The sequence below is a fragment of the Equus przewalskii genome, chromosome 21 (genome assembly GCF_037783145.1).
Source record: "Equus przewalskii isolate Varuska chromosome 21, EquPr2, whole genome shotgun sequence".
NCBI lineage: Eukaryota > Metazoa > Chordata > Mammalia > Perissodactyla > Equidae > Equus > Equus przewalskii.
In genome coordinates, this window is record NC_091851.1 from 30829819 (window position 1) to 30847653 (window position 17835).

The window sequence follows — 17835 nt, forward strand, 5'->3', positions numbered from 1 at the left end:
GAGGTGCCTTGAAGCTCATGGCTTTGAGGCCTTGGTGTGACAGCCAGAGGGGCTAAGGAGCAATGCGGGGGATAAAGACCAGGTCATGGTAAGGACCTTTGACTGTTGCTGTGAAAGAGATGAACAACAACGGAGGGTTTTGAAAAGAGGCCTGACGTGACCTGACCTCAGTCACACAGGTTTGTTGGCTGCTGATGGAGAGTCCAGGGCAGGGCAGAGCCAGAGAGCTCGGTTAGGAAGCAGTTTCAACAGTGCACGTGAAAGAGAACAGGGCCAGGTCAGGGTCAAGGTGGTAGGAGGCGGTCGCATTTTGGCTATACCATATTTCGAAGGTAAATCCCAATGGAATTTCCTAACAGATTGATTTTGGGGTGCAAGAGGAAGAGAGGAGTCGAGGATGACAGTAAGCTTTTGTCTTGAGCATCTGGAAAGGTGGAGTTGCCATTGACTGAGATGGTGAAGGCTGTGGGAGGAGCACATTGGGGGCAGCTTAGGAGTTCATTTGGGGCGTGTTAAGATCTGTGATGCCCTTAGATGTCCAGGTAGAGATGTTGAGTAGGCAGGTGGGTAGAATGAGTTCAGGGGATAGAATGAGTTCAGGGGAGAAGTTGGGGCTGGAGATGTTACCTGGGGAGCCTCTAGATGACACAGAAGGCCTTGAGGCTGGAGATCATCTGGGGGTAACATCTGGGGGTGAGCGCAGCAAGAAAAGGGAAGAGGGCCAGTGGCTGGTCCCAGGCTGCTCCAGTGGATACTGGGGATGGGGTAGGTGAGGAGGAGCTGGCCAAGGGAAGTAGCAGCTCGTGAGGTAAGAGGGAAACCTGGAGGGTGCAGAGTCCTGGAAGCCCAGGGAGAAGAGAGTGGTCCGCTGTGCCAGGACTTGTCAAGTGCGGAGAAGACTGAGAGGTGCCCCTTGTACTTGACAGCACAGAAGTAGTGGGTGGCCTAGAGACAGGCAGTGTAGGAGTGGGGAGGGGGTTCAGGGAATGAAAGGGAGCATGGATGGCCCCTTCAGGGCGTTGCCGTGAAGGGGAGCAGAGAAGGGGGCAGTAGCTGGAGAGGTAAGCAGGAGCAAGACAGATGGTTTTAGTGGCAGAGATAACAGGCTGCTGGTGATGCTGATGGGAAAGCGTTCAGAGAGGGTGAGCTTGGTGATGCAGCAGTTTCCTAGCCTGCCAAGTGAGGACCTTGACAGAGTTTGCCTCCTGGGTGGCTGAGGGTCAGATGAGCTGGCGCCTGCACAGAGCAAGTGCTTGCTGAACAGCACTTGTGGATGGTGGCCAGGACCACTCAGTACAGAGCTGAATCCCCTCAGAGAGCTCTATGCTACCTGCCAGGCTCTTGGACAGGAGGAGGGGTGCCTGCCCTCCCCTCCCTGACATCACCTTCCAGGACAGAAAGCCTCTCTTTCCACTCATCTTTTCATCCTGTGCCCAGGCCCAGCAGTGTCCCCTAGCCCCACATCTTGGGCAGGGCCCCCCTGAAGGACAGGGTTGCTTCCCTGTCAGACCCCAGGAGAGTGCCCAGTCGCCAGCAGTGGTATTTGGCTGAGGACGACCTCCCCTCTCCTGTGCTGCCTGGGTGCTGAGGCCCGAACTCCCAGCATCCCAGGGGAATCGCGCTAGCTGCTCCTCACAGGGAGTTCGGGAGGGAGCCCTGCTGGAGCCTGCCTCCCTCTGTCCTGGATGGCCCTCCTGCTGCCTCGGAGAACTGAGGGGCCAGAGGTGCAGCTTGAGCAGGGGCGGGGGGGAAGCTGAAGATTGGCTCCCTTCCCCCCATGCCTGAGCCACTGGACTGAGCCTGGTCACTCCTGGCCAGAATCGTGGGCTTGGCTTTGCTCAGATAGGGAAACTGAGGCCCAGAGAAAGGAACGGACTTCCTTTGGTCACCCCAAGAGTTTTGATCCAGCTTTACCCTCAGGACTTCAGAGTAGTGTTGTTTACCTGTCCAACCCCAGGTGGACTCAGGCCACAGGTCAGAGGTCATGAGAGGTTGGGTAAGGCCACTGAGGATGTCCCTGTTTCCTCAGTATATCAGCCAAGGACCTGAAGAACATGCTGTCCCAGGTCAACTACCGGGTCCCCAACATGCGCTTCCTTCGAGAGCGGCTAACGGTAAGGGCCTGCTGGGCCATCTGCAGGTCGGGCAGGGGAGCTGGGAGCCCCTGGCCAATGGGCCTGACTGGCAGTCCTGCTCTGTCCCGTGCAGGACCTGGAGCAGCGCAGCAGCGACATCACCTATGGGCAGTTTGCTCAGCTGTACCGCAGCCTCATGTACAGCGCCCAGAAGACGGTGCATGAGCCACCTGCCCCCCATGGCCCTTGCCCCGCTCCCCGACCCTAGCCCCAGTCCTGCCTGCCTCAGCCCTGCTGCTCTGCTTGGGGGTTTTTGGGGTGTCATTTCTCCAGCTTTTCTCCTCTTGAGGCCTGCCCCCATCTGCTGCCCCAGCCTTTCTTCCTGAGAGCCCCTTTCCCACGTGGCCTCCAGGGGCTCTCGCTCTGACCAGCTTCTGTCTCCTGCAGATGGACCTCCCTTTCTTGGAAGCCAGTGCCCTGAGGTTTGGTTTGAAGTGGGGAAGTGGGGTTCTCCCCTGGGCCCCCTTCAGCTCTCCTCTGGGTGATTCATGATGCAAGTGGGAGGCAGTGGGAGGGGTGAGCCATGCGGGACCATTCTAGGCAGCTGTGCTGGCTGGGAGGTGGGCTCTTCCTTCCAAGGGGGCCCCTCGTCTGTGGACCATGTTAGCCACCTGGCCACCAGGCACCTCCCTTCTCCCCTGCAGGGCTGGGGAGCGGCCAGAGCTCTGCCGAGTGTCACTTCCTGAGTTCCAGCAGTTTCTCCTCGAGTACCAGGGGGTATGGCTGGACTGGGGCTGGACCAGGGTTCCTAAGAGGGGCCAGACTCATCACTGACTGGAAGCCTCTCACATGTCCCCACCCTCCCCACCCCGACAGGAGCTGTGGGCTGTTGACCGGCTCCAGGTGCAGGAGTTTATGCTCAGCTTCCTCAGAGACCCCTTGCGAGAGATTGAGGAGCCATACTTCTTCCTGGACGAGGTGAGGCCTCCCTTTCACCCCTTCTGTCAGAGAGAATGGGCAGAGCTGACCAGAATTCCACCTGGTTCCCAGGAGCCAGATTCTCCTTAGGGATGATGCCACCTTGTTCCTCCCCACTGCGCACTTGCCCACCCCAGTTGAGACCAAGCACCCTGTCTCCTTCCCACCACCCCCATGCCAGTGGGCTAGGGCAGGGGCTCAGTTTCTCTTTCCTTCCACATTTGTTCCTGGACAGTTCGTCACCTTCCTATTCTCCAAAGAGAACAGTGTGTGGAACTCACAGCTGGATGCAGTGTGCCCAGACACCATGAACAACCCTCTCTCCCACTACTGGATCTCCTCCTCGCACAATACGTGAGTGGCTCTGTCAGCCTCGCCCAGTAGTCCGACCTTGGGCGGGACAGGGCTCACCTGAGCACCCTTGCCTCTCTTTCCCTGTCCAGGTATCTGACCGGGGACCAGTTCTCCAGCGAGTCCTCCCTGGAAGCCTATGCTCGCTGCCTGCGGATGGGCTGTCGCTGCATTGAGTGTGCGTGGGGGCCGGGGCTGGGGGAGGAAGATGGGAGGCCTGCCCACTTGACTGTGGTCATGTTGCTCCCCAGTGGACTGTTGGGACGGCCCAGACGGGATGCCTGTCATTTACCACGGACACACCCTTACCACCAAGATCAAGTTCTCAGATGTCCTGCACACCATCAAGGAGCATGCCTTTGTGGCCTCAGAGTGAGTCGGGGTGGGAGACCCAGGCATCAGTTTGGAATCTAGCTCTCTCCTATGACAGGTCAGAGGGACCCCTCAATGTTCTGTCCCCACTCCTCCTGCGTTTCATCTTCGTCCTACCTCTTGGCTTCTCCTCTTCTCCTGCTGCTTGCTTGAGCATTGCTTCCCAAGTTCCTCCCTGTTGCCTGCATCCTTGGCCCGCTCTCTTCATAGGTCCTTCTCTTTAGCTGGGGAACATAGTCAAGCTCTTCCTGTCCTCAGAAATTACCTCCTTAACTCTGCCCTCTTTCGCCCATTGTCCTACCAACTCCTTTCCCTTCACAGCCCAGAAAATTGTGTGTTCCCTGTGTCCCATTCTGCAGTCCCATTCCCCCCTAAGCCGTGGTCGCTAGTCTTTCATGCCTCACTGAAGGGATCACCAGAGGTCGCCCAGTAGCTGAATTTGGAGGCTCCTTCTCATCTCTCCTGAGCTCATTGGTGCGGGATGTCTCTCTGCACTACTGGGGCAGCCTCCATGCTGGCCCAGCTCTGGGGACACCTATCTGTAGCAGTCCCACCCCTTTCTTTCTGCTGCACCATAGCTGCCCCTGTAGGACCCCTGCCACCCTTCCACTGGCCGGGGCCTGCTTCTTCTCTGGGATAGCTCCCCTATAGGCAGGGCCCCCAGGCCCTTAGATCCTAACACCTCACTCTGAGAGGGGCTGTTTGGACTGAGCCTTGATTCTGCGGAATCGCAGGGTGTGTGTCACTGCACTGGTCCTCTACCCTGCAGGTACCCGGTCATCCTGTCCATCGAGGACCACTGCAGTATTGCCCAGCAAAGGAACATGGCCCAGTACTTCAAGAAGGTGCTCGGGGACACACTCCTCACCAAGCCTGTGGACATCGCCGCAGATGGGCTGCCTTCACCCAATCAGCTCAAGAGGAAGATCCTTATCAAGGTGGGGGTGGTGGGCTGATGGGGGGCACCCACACTTTTTCAGTGCATCCCCCAGGCCGTCGATCCAGCTGTTGATCTAGGCCTGGGTGAGGAGCTGGAGCTGTGAGACTGGGGCCAGCATTGCCATGTCCTTGCTTGCCCCCCACAGCACAAGAAGCTGGCTGAGGGTAGTGCCTATGAGGAGGTGCCTACATCTGTGATGTACTCAGAGAACGACATCAGCAACTCCATCAAGAATGGCATCCTCTACCTGGAGGACCCTGTGAACCATGTGAGGGCCAGGCCAGGCTGGGTGGTGGCAGGCAAGGTGGTGAGAGGGCTCTGTTCACCGGCCCCGCTTTGGTCTCTCCCAGGAGTGGTATCCCCACTACTTTGTTCTGACCAGCAGCAAGATCTACTACTCTGAGGAGACCAACAGTGACCAGGGCAATGAGGATGAGGAGGAGCCCAAGGAGGTGAGGGGCCAGCCCAGGGCTGGGGGCCAGGCCAGGGTCAGAGTCACTGAATGTCTTTGCTGTCACCCTCCCTTTCCCAGACCAGCGGCAGCACAGAGCTGCACTCCAACGAGAAGTGGTTCCATGGGAAGCTCGGGGCAGGACGGGACGGGCGGCACATCGCCGAGCGCCTGCTCACCGAGTACTGCATTGAGACCGGGGCCCCCGATGGCTCCTTCCTAGTGCGCGAGAGCGAGACCTTTGTGGGCGACTACACCCTCTCTTTCTGGTAACCCACTCCCAGTGCGTGTGCTTGTGGATATGGCACCACCAGAGATAGCTGTGGTCCAGTTTGTTTTTGTTCCAGGCTTTCATGTGAAACATCATTTCATCATGTGCATATGCGTCATACACACACACACCTGTGCACGTGTGCACATACCTAATTTTTTGGTTAGTGTGAGGCACCCCTCCTATAGGGGTACTTGAGCTCCTTAGGAGGTTTGCCTCCCACTTTGAGACTTGGTGCTTCGCTTGGGGTGGAGCATGGTGTTCAGGGCTTGGGCCTGCTTCTCACTGCCTCCCTATCTTCCCTCAGGCGGAACGGGAAAGTCCAGCACTGCAGGATCCACTCTCGGCAGGATGCTGGGACCCCCAAGTTCTTCTTAACAGACAACCTCGTCTTTGACTCCCTCTATGACCTCATCACACACTACCAGCAGGTGCCCCTGCGCTGCAACGAATTTGAGATGCGCCTCTCAGAGCCTGTCCCACAGACCAATGCCCACGAGAGCAAAGAGTGAGGGAGGGGACAGGGGGTAGGGTGGGGACCTGGCTGGTGATGGCCACAGCCTGACTTGTTCCGGCCTGTCTTCAGGTGGTACCACGCAAGCCTGACCAGAGCACAGGCTGAGCACATGCTGATGCGTGTCCCCCGTGATGGTGCATTCCTGGTGCGGAAACGGAATGAGCCCAACTCTTACGCCATATCCTTCCGGTGAGGGCTGTGGCCCTGGGGTGCTGCATGTGGTACAGGGCTATGCCTGGGTCTGGGCTGCCCTGACCCTGTATGATTGTTCTGTCTTTGTCAAGGGCCGAGGGCAAGATTAAGCATTGCCGTGTCCAGCAGGAGGGCCAGACTGTGATGCTGGGCAACTCGGAGTTTGACAGCCTCGTTGACCTCATCAGCTACTATGAGAAGCATCCGCTGTACCGCAAGATGAAACTGCGCTATCCCATCAACGAGGAGGCGCTGGAGAAGATTGGCACAGCTGTGAGGGCCTGGTGGTTAAGGGGGCATGGCATAGGCAGGGGAGAGACCAGCGTGGCCCTCCAGAAACTCCCAGGCTAGCTGCTGGGCAGGCCCGGAGTCTAACAGTTACAGGGTAATCTGGATGTACGGGACAGAGAGGCCTGGGGTATTATAGGAGCTCTTATGAGGGCCATTTAGGCCCACTGGGCGCCAGGAAGGTGTCCTAGAGGGAGTGACGTCTGAGTTGTGTCTACAAAGATGGACACGAGTTAGGCAGGTGAAGAGGTATCAGATGAGCATTTAAGCAGAGAGATCCCCGTGAGTCAAGGTGTGAAGTGAGGAGGTCCTGGAGCTCACACGGGGAAAGGGTAGGTCCGAGGCTGGAGGCTTGTCCCCAGGGCAGGGGACAGTAGGCTCCAGAAGTGTAGTTGTGGAGGGCAGAGCTACAAGGGTGAGACCAGTGAGGAAAGAAGGCAGGACTGATGGTGCAGGGGGCGATGAGGGCTCTGGACTAGGGTCGTGGGCTTGGACGGAAGGAAAGAGTCCAGGATGCAAGGTCCACTTGAGACTCTTCTTCTCAATGGACACAGGTGGCCAGGGAGAGGATGGCCATCCACTGGGGGCTCAGAGTTGGAGGGGGCTCAGCAGTGAACGAGTGAGCCACTGAACAAGAACACTGAATGTGTGGTGTCTGGGAGGCTCGCTGCAGATATCTCAGAAACAGTTTGGGCCTCCAGAAACAGCGATTTTAGAATCGTGGGGTGGACCTCAAGGGTAAGAACGTGGAGAGAGGAGGGCATGAGGCCAGGTCCCTGAGGCCATCCCCACTGAGGTTGGGGGACCCTGGTGGACCAGGTGCCAGTGAAGGGGGAGACTTTGCCACCTGGTGAGGAAAACCAGGTAGGGGCCAGCCGCACTGGTAGGGGAGGAGGGCACATGGAATCCAGCATCTCTGGCAATTAACATATCCCATTCTGTCCTGTTTCCAGGAGCCTGACTACGGGGCCCTGTATGAGGGACGCAACCCTGGCTTCTATGTGGAAGCAAACCCTATGCCGACTTTCAAGGTACAGCCTCGGGCCTCTGGGCACAGGAAGCTGAGGAGGGTCCCCTGCTGCTTGGGGCTTGCATCTCTCTGCTCAGGGCCCATCTGTGGTCTTTGTGGAGAAGTGGTGTTTGTGGTTTTCCGAGGCCCAAGAGGTTGTGAGAGATGTGTGGTTGGTGTACGACCGCAGCTTTCCCGGGGCCGACCCCTCCCCAACGCTGTCCCTGGGGGTCAGCACTGACCCTTCCAGACTATTTCCTGGGTATCCCCCATTTCCTCCCTGGGCAGCAGCAGGCTAGGGGTGGGGCACACCGGCCAGAAAACTTAGTTCTTTGTCACTCAGTCCCTCACCTCATGGAGATCTGTCAGACGGGATCTTCCTCTTTTTGCCTTGTTCTCTAAGGAGTACGGAGCTGGGCCCTATTCCTCACCCCCTTCCCTCAGCAGCCAGGGAACCTGGGAGAAGCTTCCTCCTTCTACTTTCTAGAGGAGAAATGATGGGATCCCAGCCATGCCCATAGGCTTCCAGGTCCCAGGGGAGGCACTCAGGGCACCTGCGGACACTCCCTTCCTGGCCTACCAGCCCTGACTTCGAGGGGCAGATCCAAGGTTCCCCCTGTGGCCAGGCAGGGCTTGCAAGATTCCACCTTGATCCTGAGGAGCTTCCGTGTCAGAGGCCCTGGCTCTGTCCCTGGTCACATCTGTCCTGGAGCCTCCTGCTGGGCCAGTAGTGAGGGCTGTAAGTAGGGCGCGTTGCCGGCAGTGCCACCTCCTGCCACCTGGGCCCTGGCTGGGAAGTCCAACCACACGTGTGCACACGTGGGCCCTGAGGCTAGGAGAGTGGCGAGGAGGGACTGTCTGCTTTAACCGGTACTTCTCACCTCTGCAGTGTGCAGTTAAAGCCCTCTTTGACTACAAGGCCCAGAGAGAGGATGAGCTGACTTTCACCAAGAGCGCCATCATCCAGAATGTGGAGAAGCAAGAGGGAGGCTGGTGAGCCCTGGGTCCTGGGCCTGGAGATCCTGGGGTGTGGTGGGCCGGGAGGCACAGGGCCCTGCATGTGCCCCCAGTGACGTATGTTTGCTGGTTGTCCGTCCCACACGTGTACCAGTAGTGCCTCCCTTGGCCTGGCTTAGGTGTGGGGGCCCCCAACAAGGGATACCCTTCTCGTGGGAGTTTGGGGTGGTTGCTGGGGGTCAGCACCCTGTGCCTTCCACAGGTGGCGAGGGGACTATGGTGGGAAGAAGCAGCTGTGGTTCCCATCCAACTACGTGGAAGAAATGGTCAGTCCAGCGGCCCTGGAGCCTGAAAGGGAGGTGAGACCAAAGCTACATTGGTGGGACAGGATTCCCATCCTCAGAGTCTCTTCTCATGCACACACGCATCACACACAGTGTCAGGCGTGCCTGTGCATGCACAGCCTCCCATCACATGCGGTCCAGGCATACCCCCGTGCTGTCCATGATCTCTGACATACACGTGCTGTGTTTATGTAGTCATGTGTACACTGGTAAGATGTATTTGTCGCACACACATAGACATCCCGTCACACATGTATACAGCAGACATGCTGACGCTCTTGTGGGCTTTGATTCCCACAGCACTTGGACGAGAACAGCCCTCTGGGGGACTTGCTGCGGGGGGTCTTGGATGTGCCAGCTTGTCAGATTGGTGAGCACCCATCCCTTCTCTTGTCCATTGTCCCTTGAGGGAAGAAGCCATTGGCTGGACCCCCAAAGGCTGCCCTCACTCTGACTCTCCCCATACTTGGACACCTCTGGCTCCCTTCTTCACCCTCAGCTTTGACCCCTGCATGCTCACCCTGTGCCAGGCACTAATGGGTTGGGTCACGGGGTGCGACAGAGGCTTGGAGACGGGGTGGGCAAGGGCCCATGGCCCAGGTTAGAGGCCTGAGTCAGACAATCCTGGGTTTGAGCCCTGGCCCACCACTCCCAGCAGTGACTTGTCTCTGAGCTACAGCGTCCTCAGGTGTAAAATGGGCTTGGCAGAGCATGACCACCCCCCTCACTGGGTGTGGGAAGGAGGATAGGTAATGAGAGAACTCATTTGAGCCGCTGCCTGGGGTGTGGAGTGGGGGACATAGAAATGCTTGTTGCCAGCTCTCGTCTTCTCTCGCTCTCCCAGCCATCCGTCCTGAGGGCAAGAACAACCGGCTCTTCGTCTTCTCCATCAGCATGGCGTCCATGGCACACTGGTCCCTGGATGTTGCTGCTGACTCTCAGGAGGAGCTGCAGGACTGGGTGAAAAAGATCCGAGAAGTGGCCCAGACCGCAGATGCCAGGGTGAGAACCTTCTGGAGCCCGTGGGGGTGCTCGTGGGGCTGCTGGGTGGGCAGCATGTGAGCCTGTTGGGTGGCTGAGGCCTGTAGGACCCCACAGTAATGGAGCAGCCGCAGGTGTGCAGCCACAGCCCCCACCTCTAGGCAGGGATCCAGAAGAAACAGACATGTAGACAGCGTTGTGGCATTAGGATGTGTTGAGTTTGAGATATTTGTGGGACATCGAAGTGGGTCTGCTTAGTGGGCAACTGGATACATAAGGGCAGAGGTAAGAGGAGAAGTCCTGGGCTGGAGGCAGAAGTGGGTGCCCAGAGGCTTAGGAGGGATGAGGTGGTGTAAACTGCCTAAGGGAGGCTGGGTACTGAATGGTCACAAAGCCTCACTGGGGAGTGCAGCCAACCCTAGGACTCTGAGGTGTCACTGGGGCATGATGGTGATGAGGATCCTGTCCCCTAAGAATCTTGGAGAGCAGGTGTATCCTCAGGAGTAAAGAAGAGGAAGGACAATTCCAGTGTCAGACTGAGGCCAGAGGGCCCTTGTTTACTGTCCAGTGGAGTCTGGAAGGGGAGGAGGAAGGGCCCAGAGCACCCGCAGTGTGGGCATGCCCAAGGCTGGCAGGGGCTTCCTTCTTCTGGACGGGGCTCTAGCCTGGGCTGCAGGGCCTTCTGTGTGTCACCAGCTCACTGAGGGGAAGATGATGGAACGGAGGAAGAAGATTGCCCTGGAGCTCTCCGAGCTTGTTGTCTACTGCCGACCTGTTCCTTTTGATGAAGAGAGTAAGTGCCAAGGGTCAGGCAGGGTGTGCGTGTATTTGGGTGCCCTCCATGGTAGACACAAGAAGAGTGTTTAGTCCCTCTATACGGGAGTTGGGGGAGCTGACCCTCCAGTAACTCCCTGGGTGGGTAGGCTCTCTGTAAGTGTTCTCCCTGTTTGGCCCAGAGATTGGCACAGAACGTGCCTGCTACCGGGACATGTCATCCTTTCCGGAAACCAAGGCTGAGAAATATGTGAACAAGGCCAAAGGCAAGAAGTTCCTCCAGTACAACCGGCTCCAGCTCTCCCGCATCTACCCCAAGGGCCAGCGGCTGGACTCCTCCAATTACGATCCCTTGCCCATGTGGATCTGTGGCAGTCAGCTGGTGGCCCTCAACTTCCAGACCCCAGGTGAGGAGGTGCCCTGTGGGATGGGGTGGGGCATTGCTGGTGGTTGAGCTGGAGGCTGCTATAATCTGGCTCTTCCAGACAAGCCTATGCAGATGAACCAGGCCCTCTTCATGGCCGGCGGGCACTGTGGCTACGTGCTGCAGCCAAGCACCATGCGGGACGAGGCCTTCGACCCCTTTGACAAGAGCAGCCTCCGTGGGCTAGAGCCATGCGCCATCTGCATCGAGGTGGGTGGTGCTCATCTGTGGGCTTCAGGGTGGGAAGGCAGCTGCTCCACTGGGGCTCATTTCAGGAGTCAGGACTGAGGTGCTGATTAATATGACGGGGCGGGGGGGGGGGGGGGCGGCGGCCAGTGGACTGTTCTTGAGCTTGAGGAAGACAACCGTCCTCTGAGGTGGAAAGGCAGCTACGAGTCTCTGCTGTGGTGCTGGGTTCTGAGTGGCCTGGACCAGAGGCAGCTGGGCTAAACACAGCCTGTTCTTGACACTAAGAAGTCAGGCTGTCCAGTGAGGCCAAGTCATGGGTAGCCACTGACAGGAGTAGGCAGAAGATGGGCAGGACGCTAGTGCCATTGGTGAGTCAGGGGCCTATGGGCAGGAACAAGGTAGATGGCACTTAATAGAAGAGAACAAGGCTTGAACTAGAGTGAGCCCCCTTCCCCACCCCCTTGAGGCCTCAGAGCTCTCACTCCTTTGTAGCAGTCCTTAAGTACCCTTGATGCCCCTAGTGAGAAGCTGTGACATAGGCAGCCCACTGCTCTTGGGTTCAGGGTGGGTGGGGTCTGAGCAGAGTCTGGAAGGAGGACTGAGGACAGCATGGGGTGAGCATGTGCTTCTTCCTGGAAAAGAGATTTCTGTTTTTTTCCTGGGGGGGAGGTAATTTAAATATTCCATGTTAAAACACGCATGGATTTAACATGAAGTAGAGTATAAAGACTCACATGAAAATTGTGGCCAAAGCTGAGGCTTCTTCAAATGAATTTTTGTTGGCAACGCTTTTTTTAGGGCCATGAGGGATTTAATGGGCAGTGTCCTTGGGGCCCAGCAGAGGGCGCACTGCCTCCACTGCATAGTGGAGACTTGAAAGGAGCAGAAAGGACAATCCCAGGCTCATCTTTGCCTGCCTTACAGGTGCTGGGGGCCCGGCATCTGCCGAAGAATGGCCGAGGCATTGTGTGTCCTTTTGTGGAGATTGAGGTGGCTGGAGCTGAGTATGACAGCACCAAGCAGAAGACAGAGTTTGTGGGTGAGTCAGGCTTCCCCACTCACTGTCCTCATCCTCCCAGAGACATGAAAGTGCCTCCGCACCAGTGACCCTGTCCTCTCTCGGTGGTGCCCTGATGCCTGTTGCCCTTGCTTTCGCAGTGGACAATGGACTGAACCCCGTGTGGCCAGCCAAGCCCTTCCACTTCCAGATCAGTAACCCCGAATTCGCCTTCCTGCGCTTTGTAGTGTATGAGGAAGACATGTTTAGTGACCAGAACTTCCTGGCCCAGGCTACTTTCCCGGTGAAAGGCCTGAAGACAGGTGAGGACCCTTCCTAGAGACAATGTCCCCGTGATCTGGCTGGTGAGGGGGGCCTTGCTTGGCTCCCTCCTGGGCTGAGGGACAGGCCTTCCTCCTCCTAGGATATAGAGCGGTGCCTTTGAAAAACAACTACAGTGAGGACCTGGAGCTGGCCTCCCTGCTCGTCAAGATCGACGTTTTCCCTGCCAAGGTAACTGCAGCAGGGTGGGGTGAGAGCCGGGCGGCAGCCCCGTGACATGCAGGGGAGTCACTGACCTCTGGTGCACTTGGCCCTTGTTGAAGCAGGAGAACGGCGACCTCAGTCCCTTCAGTGGTACGTCCCTGCGGGAACGGGGCTCTGATGCCTCGGGCCAGCTGTTTCATGGCCGGGCCCGGGAAGGCTCCTTTGAAGCCCGCTACCAGCAGCCATTTGAGGACTTTCGCATCTCCCAGGAGCACCTTGCAGACCATTTTGACAGTCGGGAACGAAGGTGAGGGGGATGGAGGGTAGGTAGCCAGTGTGCACGTGAAGGAAAGGGTGCTGGAGAGACAGGAAGGAGTGGCTCAGTCCTTCTTTGGTACCTCTCCTTGGTAGAAGAGTTATAATTATCTGGTTTGGAGCTGTCCCGTGGGGCTATAAGGCCCTGCTGCCAATAAGGACACTCTTCCCTTCTGTCCAGGGCCCCACGAAGGACTCGGGTCAACGGAGACAATCGCCTCTAGTTGTGTCCCAGCCTCGTTGAGAGCAGCGGGTGCTGTGCGCCTCACAGAACGCCGTGAACTGGGTTCTTTGGAAGTGGGCTGCCGTGGCACCCTTCCTGGTCTTGCAGCCTGGCGCCTGGATTCCAGCAGTGAATGCTAGACAAAAACCAAGCCATTAATGAGATGTATTACTGTTTTGGGCCTCCACACCCCAGCTCTGGGTGAAGGCAAAAACTGTCCTGTGTCTCGCATTAAGCACACATCTGGCCCTGACTTCTGGAGATGGATCCTTCCATCTTGTGGGGCCAGGACCACGGCTGCAGCCCCTTGGAGAGGGAGGCTGCTGCAGCCAGTGGCGCAGGAGGCTGAGAGGAGCCGTTGACGTTCCTGAGAGAGGAAGAGGAGCAGCAGCCTTGCTGGACCAGGGAAACAAAGTTTACATTGTCCTGTAGCTTTAAAACCACAGCCAGGCAGGGTGGGAGGGCAGATGCCCCCACAGTCTGGCCTTGGAGCCAGGGTGGAAGAGCACAGGGCCTGCCTGGAGAGGGGCTCTGCCTGCCCAGAGGACAGCACAGCACAAGGGCACATTGCCCACGGCTGGGAACACTACCCAGCCTGAAAGATACAGGGGATCATGTTAAAAATAGCAGTATTGGGCAGCCCAGCCGCTGCACAAGGGGCCAGAGGAGGAGGTGGCTGAGCCTTAGGGTGCCACCTGGAGCAAGGACAGCAGCAACTCGGAGCCATGGGAGGATGAGGGCCAGAGCTGGGTGTACTGCTCCAGGCTGCACTGTTGCCCAGAGCCAGGGTGCGATCTGATGCCAAGACCCTGGACGTGAGCCTGGAGGACCTGCTCACCAGGGTGGACAAGTTTGTGGGCGTGCTACATGGCGACTTCTCCCACGTCGTCATCAGGGGTGTGCCTCGAGTTTACATGAAGGCCACCTGGATGAGATGCGGCAGGTCTACAGCAAGATGGACAGCCTTTGTCAGAATGATTGGCGTCAGCGTGGCCAGAGTGGAGAAGCAAGTCACCAAGGCAGAGGCTGAGCTGGGGATGTTCCCCAGTACATTCAGGAAACTCCTGCACACAGTCAACGTACCCTCCTTCAGCAAGGCGCCCTCCAGCAGGCCCCAGCAGACCAGCTACGAACCCCCGTCTTGTTCCGGACCAAAGACCACTTTCCCTTGTTGCAGTGAAAGACCTTGGGTGTGAGTCTGCTAGCCAACACTGCAAGAGGACGCTGAGATTATCTCGAGTATTAAATCCATTGAAAATCCTACTAATAGACATCCATGATGTTGGAGAGTATGGAATTTTACAGTTTATTTTTTGCACACCCTATTTCTCACTGTCTTCATTATTTCACGTAGGATGTATGATTTTCTATGTCTTCCACTTCTAACCTGAAAGCTGCTTGGTGGGGGGACTGGAGAAGCAAAATGGATCTGTGCGCTGTGGCAGAACTGTTATTTTTATGGATTTTACAGCTCAACTAACAGTGTTACCTTTTCAAAATTTATATATACTCCTAAAGCCTTGTTATTATTTGATCCTAATAGTGATTCAGTTTTCTATAGCTTACTTTTAGGGTAGATGGTAAATTATTTAACATTATATTAAACTTTCCATATCATGGATAGTAAACCGAAGGAAATTATACAATTTCTGAGAAAATGTATTGATTTATTTAAACTAATTCTGAAGTTGTATTTGAAAATATGACCTCACAATCTTAATTTGTCCATAGCAAACATGTCTATATATGGTTGCAACATTTGGTTTATAATTTAAATATTAATAAAGGTTTTAAATTTTGTTGGAAAAGCTTTTCTTCTGAAAAGGACTTAAAAAAAAAAACGGCAGTATTATTTTTCTTCTCAGTGGTATTGTAACTGAGTTATTTACGGCTGCTCCTTACCCTTGGAGGGAAACCTTGGAGCAGAGCCTTTGAGAGAGTGGCAGGTGGGCTGCCCGTGTTGGAAGGGGTTCAATTTGGGATGTTAAGGCACTGTCAGGGATGGGGTAGTGGGGCAGGAAGAGAAGAAACAGCAAAGCCTATTCTGGTGAGGTGGTTTTTTCTGTTTGGGGTTTTTTGAGGCAAAGAAGACTCACTCAGTATTTTATCCCTTAGGAAGGAAAGCGGGATTGAGGAGTTGCCTGCCTTGTGGGCAGGTGAGGGGACAGGCAGGCAGGTGCTGAGTGAAGCTGCTTCACTTATGGCAATTTCTGTCTAGCAGGTAAAAAGATCCAAAGAAGGAGCTGGAAAGGCTGGGAAGGCAGTCCCACTCGTAAGGACAGAGGCTGGGGTCCAGGCCTCTGGGCACAAAGGTGCCTCATGGATGGCCAGCATTCAGCGCACACAAATCCACTGCCCACGTTTGGGGTCAGGGTCGGCCATTTGCTAGTTCTGCTCCCCTCTTAAGGGCTGACTGCTAAATAAATCATCTTTATGCCCTTTTTTCTTTAACTTGTGTGCTCTTTGGGGGACTCAAGAAAGCCTATTGTCTGGAGACTTAACTAGGGCCAACTGCCTGGTAGTTATTCTGCAATAGAAGCAGGTAGGAAGTTTTGGGTAACTTCCCAGGTCAAGCAGATCTTTCTTTCCTCCTCTGGGCTACAAAAAGGTTTGAGGCCACCCTCCCCTCCAGCTTGTCCACCGAGGGCGTGACTGGGCAGAGTGCAGCCTGCCTGGGAGCAAGCCCAGGTTTCCAGGGCCAGCCAGCTTTGGCAGTGAGCAGGAAGCAACCAGAGTCCTTTCCCAGTTCCACAGAGAACTCTCTGTTCCAAAAAAAAATGGAGCACTCAAATGTTGGTTGCTGGGTGCCACTCTGGTGGCCTCTATACCTTGTAACCAAAATCTCTGTACCCAGAACATGGTTAAAAAGGCCTTGTTCTTCCCTTCCTGTGGCTCTGTTTTCATAGTGGTCTGCGTTGGTATGGATCAAAAATGATGGCACACAGATAAAGAGTGCCTGCCTGATGGACAGATGGGTGGGTGGGGATAGGCATAAAAAGCCAGCCCAGGGAGCCTGAGATCTGTCATTGAAGAGATGCAGGTGAATGTAATCAGTTGGTACTTAAAATGGTAATTAGTATACCCCTGGTGTGATAATACACATACCAAAGCATGGTTGGTGGCTTTGGAGAGACCAGGATTTTTTTTTTTTTTTAAGACAAGCCCAAGGTGGATTTAGAGTTGTAAGTTCAGAGCATCCCTTTCCTATACGACGAGTCAGACCAAAGGTATACATATTTCCCAGTTCACAGATCTGGGGCCAGTCCTGGTCCTTTGTAGGCCTCTCTGAGCATCACCAACTTGGAGAACTGGGATCAGCTTAAAGAATTTCCTGTCATCCACTGAACTAGATACAATAGCCAGTATCAAACAGTGCCGTTGCTCAGGTTCCTGCTGGCCCCTTGGCTTTCTTCCTACAGCTTCATGGTCCTACTGAGAGACAGGAGGGTAGTCTGTTCCTTGGGACAAGAAGGTGGTGGGTAGAAATTAACCTGGGCTTCCCTGATTCATGTTTTCCTGCTCCAGATTCTTATGGTCAGGAGAGAGGCTTTCTCATCAGCAAAAGAAGTAGTTCTGTGCTGGCTGTTCGGTTAGAGGCCCATCTATGTCGTCATAAAACATCCCTGGCTTGCTGGTGTTGACCACTTTAATTTTAATCAGAACACACCTCCATATACTGAACAAGTGTCTTTCTGGAGCATGAGCTGGGAACAGCTCTGCCATCCCTAAAGCAGCTTCACACGGTGGCCCACCTTTCTCTAGGCTCTCCTACAACACTGCCGTTGCCTTTCCTTGCCAATGTCTAGATCATTCTTCCTAGTAGAAAACACGACTCTCAGTCAAAGAGATTCACAGATCAGTTTTCACCTCAAATTCCTCGAGACACACCTGACGATTTTTGGCCCAGGAGGCCCAGCAAGTGTATGGAGCTGGGGAGAGCCCCTCACTTGGGACTGAATGTCGGCCAGAGGCAGGGAGTTGCTTGCCTCAAACCATGCAAACAGGCCACGTCCCTCAGTGTGACAGCTTTGGCTGGCACCGCCTTCCACCCCCTGGGTTATGCATCACCTGAAAAGCTTCTAAAAATTACTGGTGCCTGGGGTCCTAGCACAGGTTTTTTCAAAACCTCAGGTGATCAGGGTTGAGAACCTCCAATTTTAGCAGAGGAAACCAAAAGAGCAGAGTGGGGGAGAGGAAGTCAGTGGTACCAGGGGCAAAGGCAAGAAGTGGACTGGCTCCTTTGCAGGGTCCTCTCTCCTGTCATCATCAACAGGAACTGAGTCTGGCTGGCCAACAGATCAGGGACAAGTAAACTGGGTTCAAAGAGGCAGGCCTTAATTTTCACCCAGGGGACACCCGCATACACACAGCACTGCTTACAATGTCAGGGGCTTTCTGCAGCCTGATCATAGGACTCGGGTCAAGAACTCACTCTAAAGGCTGCCCTGCGGGGAGAAGGCAAGAGCAATTTCCGATCTCAGTTGAGGGTATTGCCATTAACAAAGAACTGTGGCCGTGAGCAGAGAGGGCACATCTTGAACATTGCCTGAAGGCTGAGCCTGGGGCTAGAAACTCACTTGTCTTTCAACTTGAGCCCATCATCTCTCACCATTTCAGTTCTGCTGAGGAAGAATACTGTAACTAGTATCAGGTTATCCCACCAAACTAGCTCAAGGAACAAAACAAGGGCACGCCTCCTTC

At 55.5% G+C, this 17835-nt stretch overlaps 1 protein-coding gene and 1 long non-coding RNA gene across 5 annotated transcripts in view; one reads left to right on the forward strand and one right to left on the reverse strand.

Annotated features, from left to right (window-relative positions):
- Positions 1-14942, forward strand: part of PLCG1 (phospholipase C gamma 1) — a 35456-nt gene extending 20514 nt beyond the window's left edge. For 2 of the 4 annotated variants that reach the window (XM_070589220.1, XM_070589222.1), the window contains 28 exons: positions 2030-2114; positions 2209-2292; positions 2523-2557; positions 2780-2852; positions 2952-3053; positions 3289-3407; positions 3497-3582; positions 3656-3776; positions 4546-4714; positions 4862-4984; positions 5067-5168; positions 5249-5436; positions 5746-5946; positions 6025-6144; positions 6240-6420; positions 7389-7466; positions 8334-8437; positions 8664-8760; positions 9046-9115; positions 9590-9747; positions 10423-10519; positions 10683-10907; positions 10986-11134; positions 12038-12152; positions 12272-12433; positions 12535-12623; positions 12716-12903; positions 13093-14942. In XM_070589220.1, coding sequence (XP_070445321.1) covers positions 2030-2114; positions 2209-2292; positions 2523-2557; positions 2780-2852; positions 2952-3053; positions 3289-3407; positions 3497-3582; positions 3656-3776; positions 4546-4714; positions 4862-4984; positions 5067-5168; positions 5249-5436; positions 5746-5946; positions 6025-6144; positions 6240-6420; positions 7389-7466; positions 8334-8437; positions 8664-8760; positions 9046-9115; positions 9590-9747; positions 10423-10519; positions 10683-10907; positions 10986-11134; positions 12038-12152; positions 12272-12433; positions 12535-12623; positions 12716-12903; positions 13093-13135 — 3364 coding nt within the window. In that variant the 3' untranslated portion in view covers positions 13136-14942. The other 2 variants (XM_070589221.1, XM_070589223.1) reach the window with 2 other exon arrangements.
- Positions 8941-12817, reverse strand: LOC139078232 (uncharacterized). The gene is made up of 2 exons (XR_011531105.1): positions 12689-12817; positions 8941-11494 (listed from the first exon to the last, which is right to left on the reverse strand). It is a non-coding gene; the product is annotated as an uncharacterized lncRNA (long non-coding RNA).
- Positions 14943-17835: the final 2893 nt, after the last annotated feature.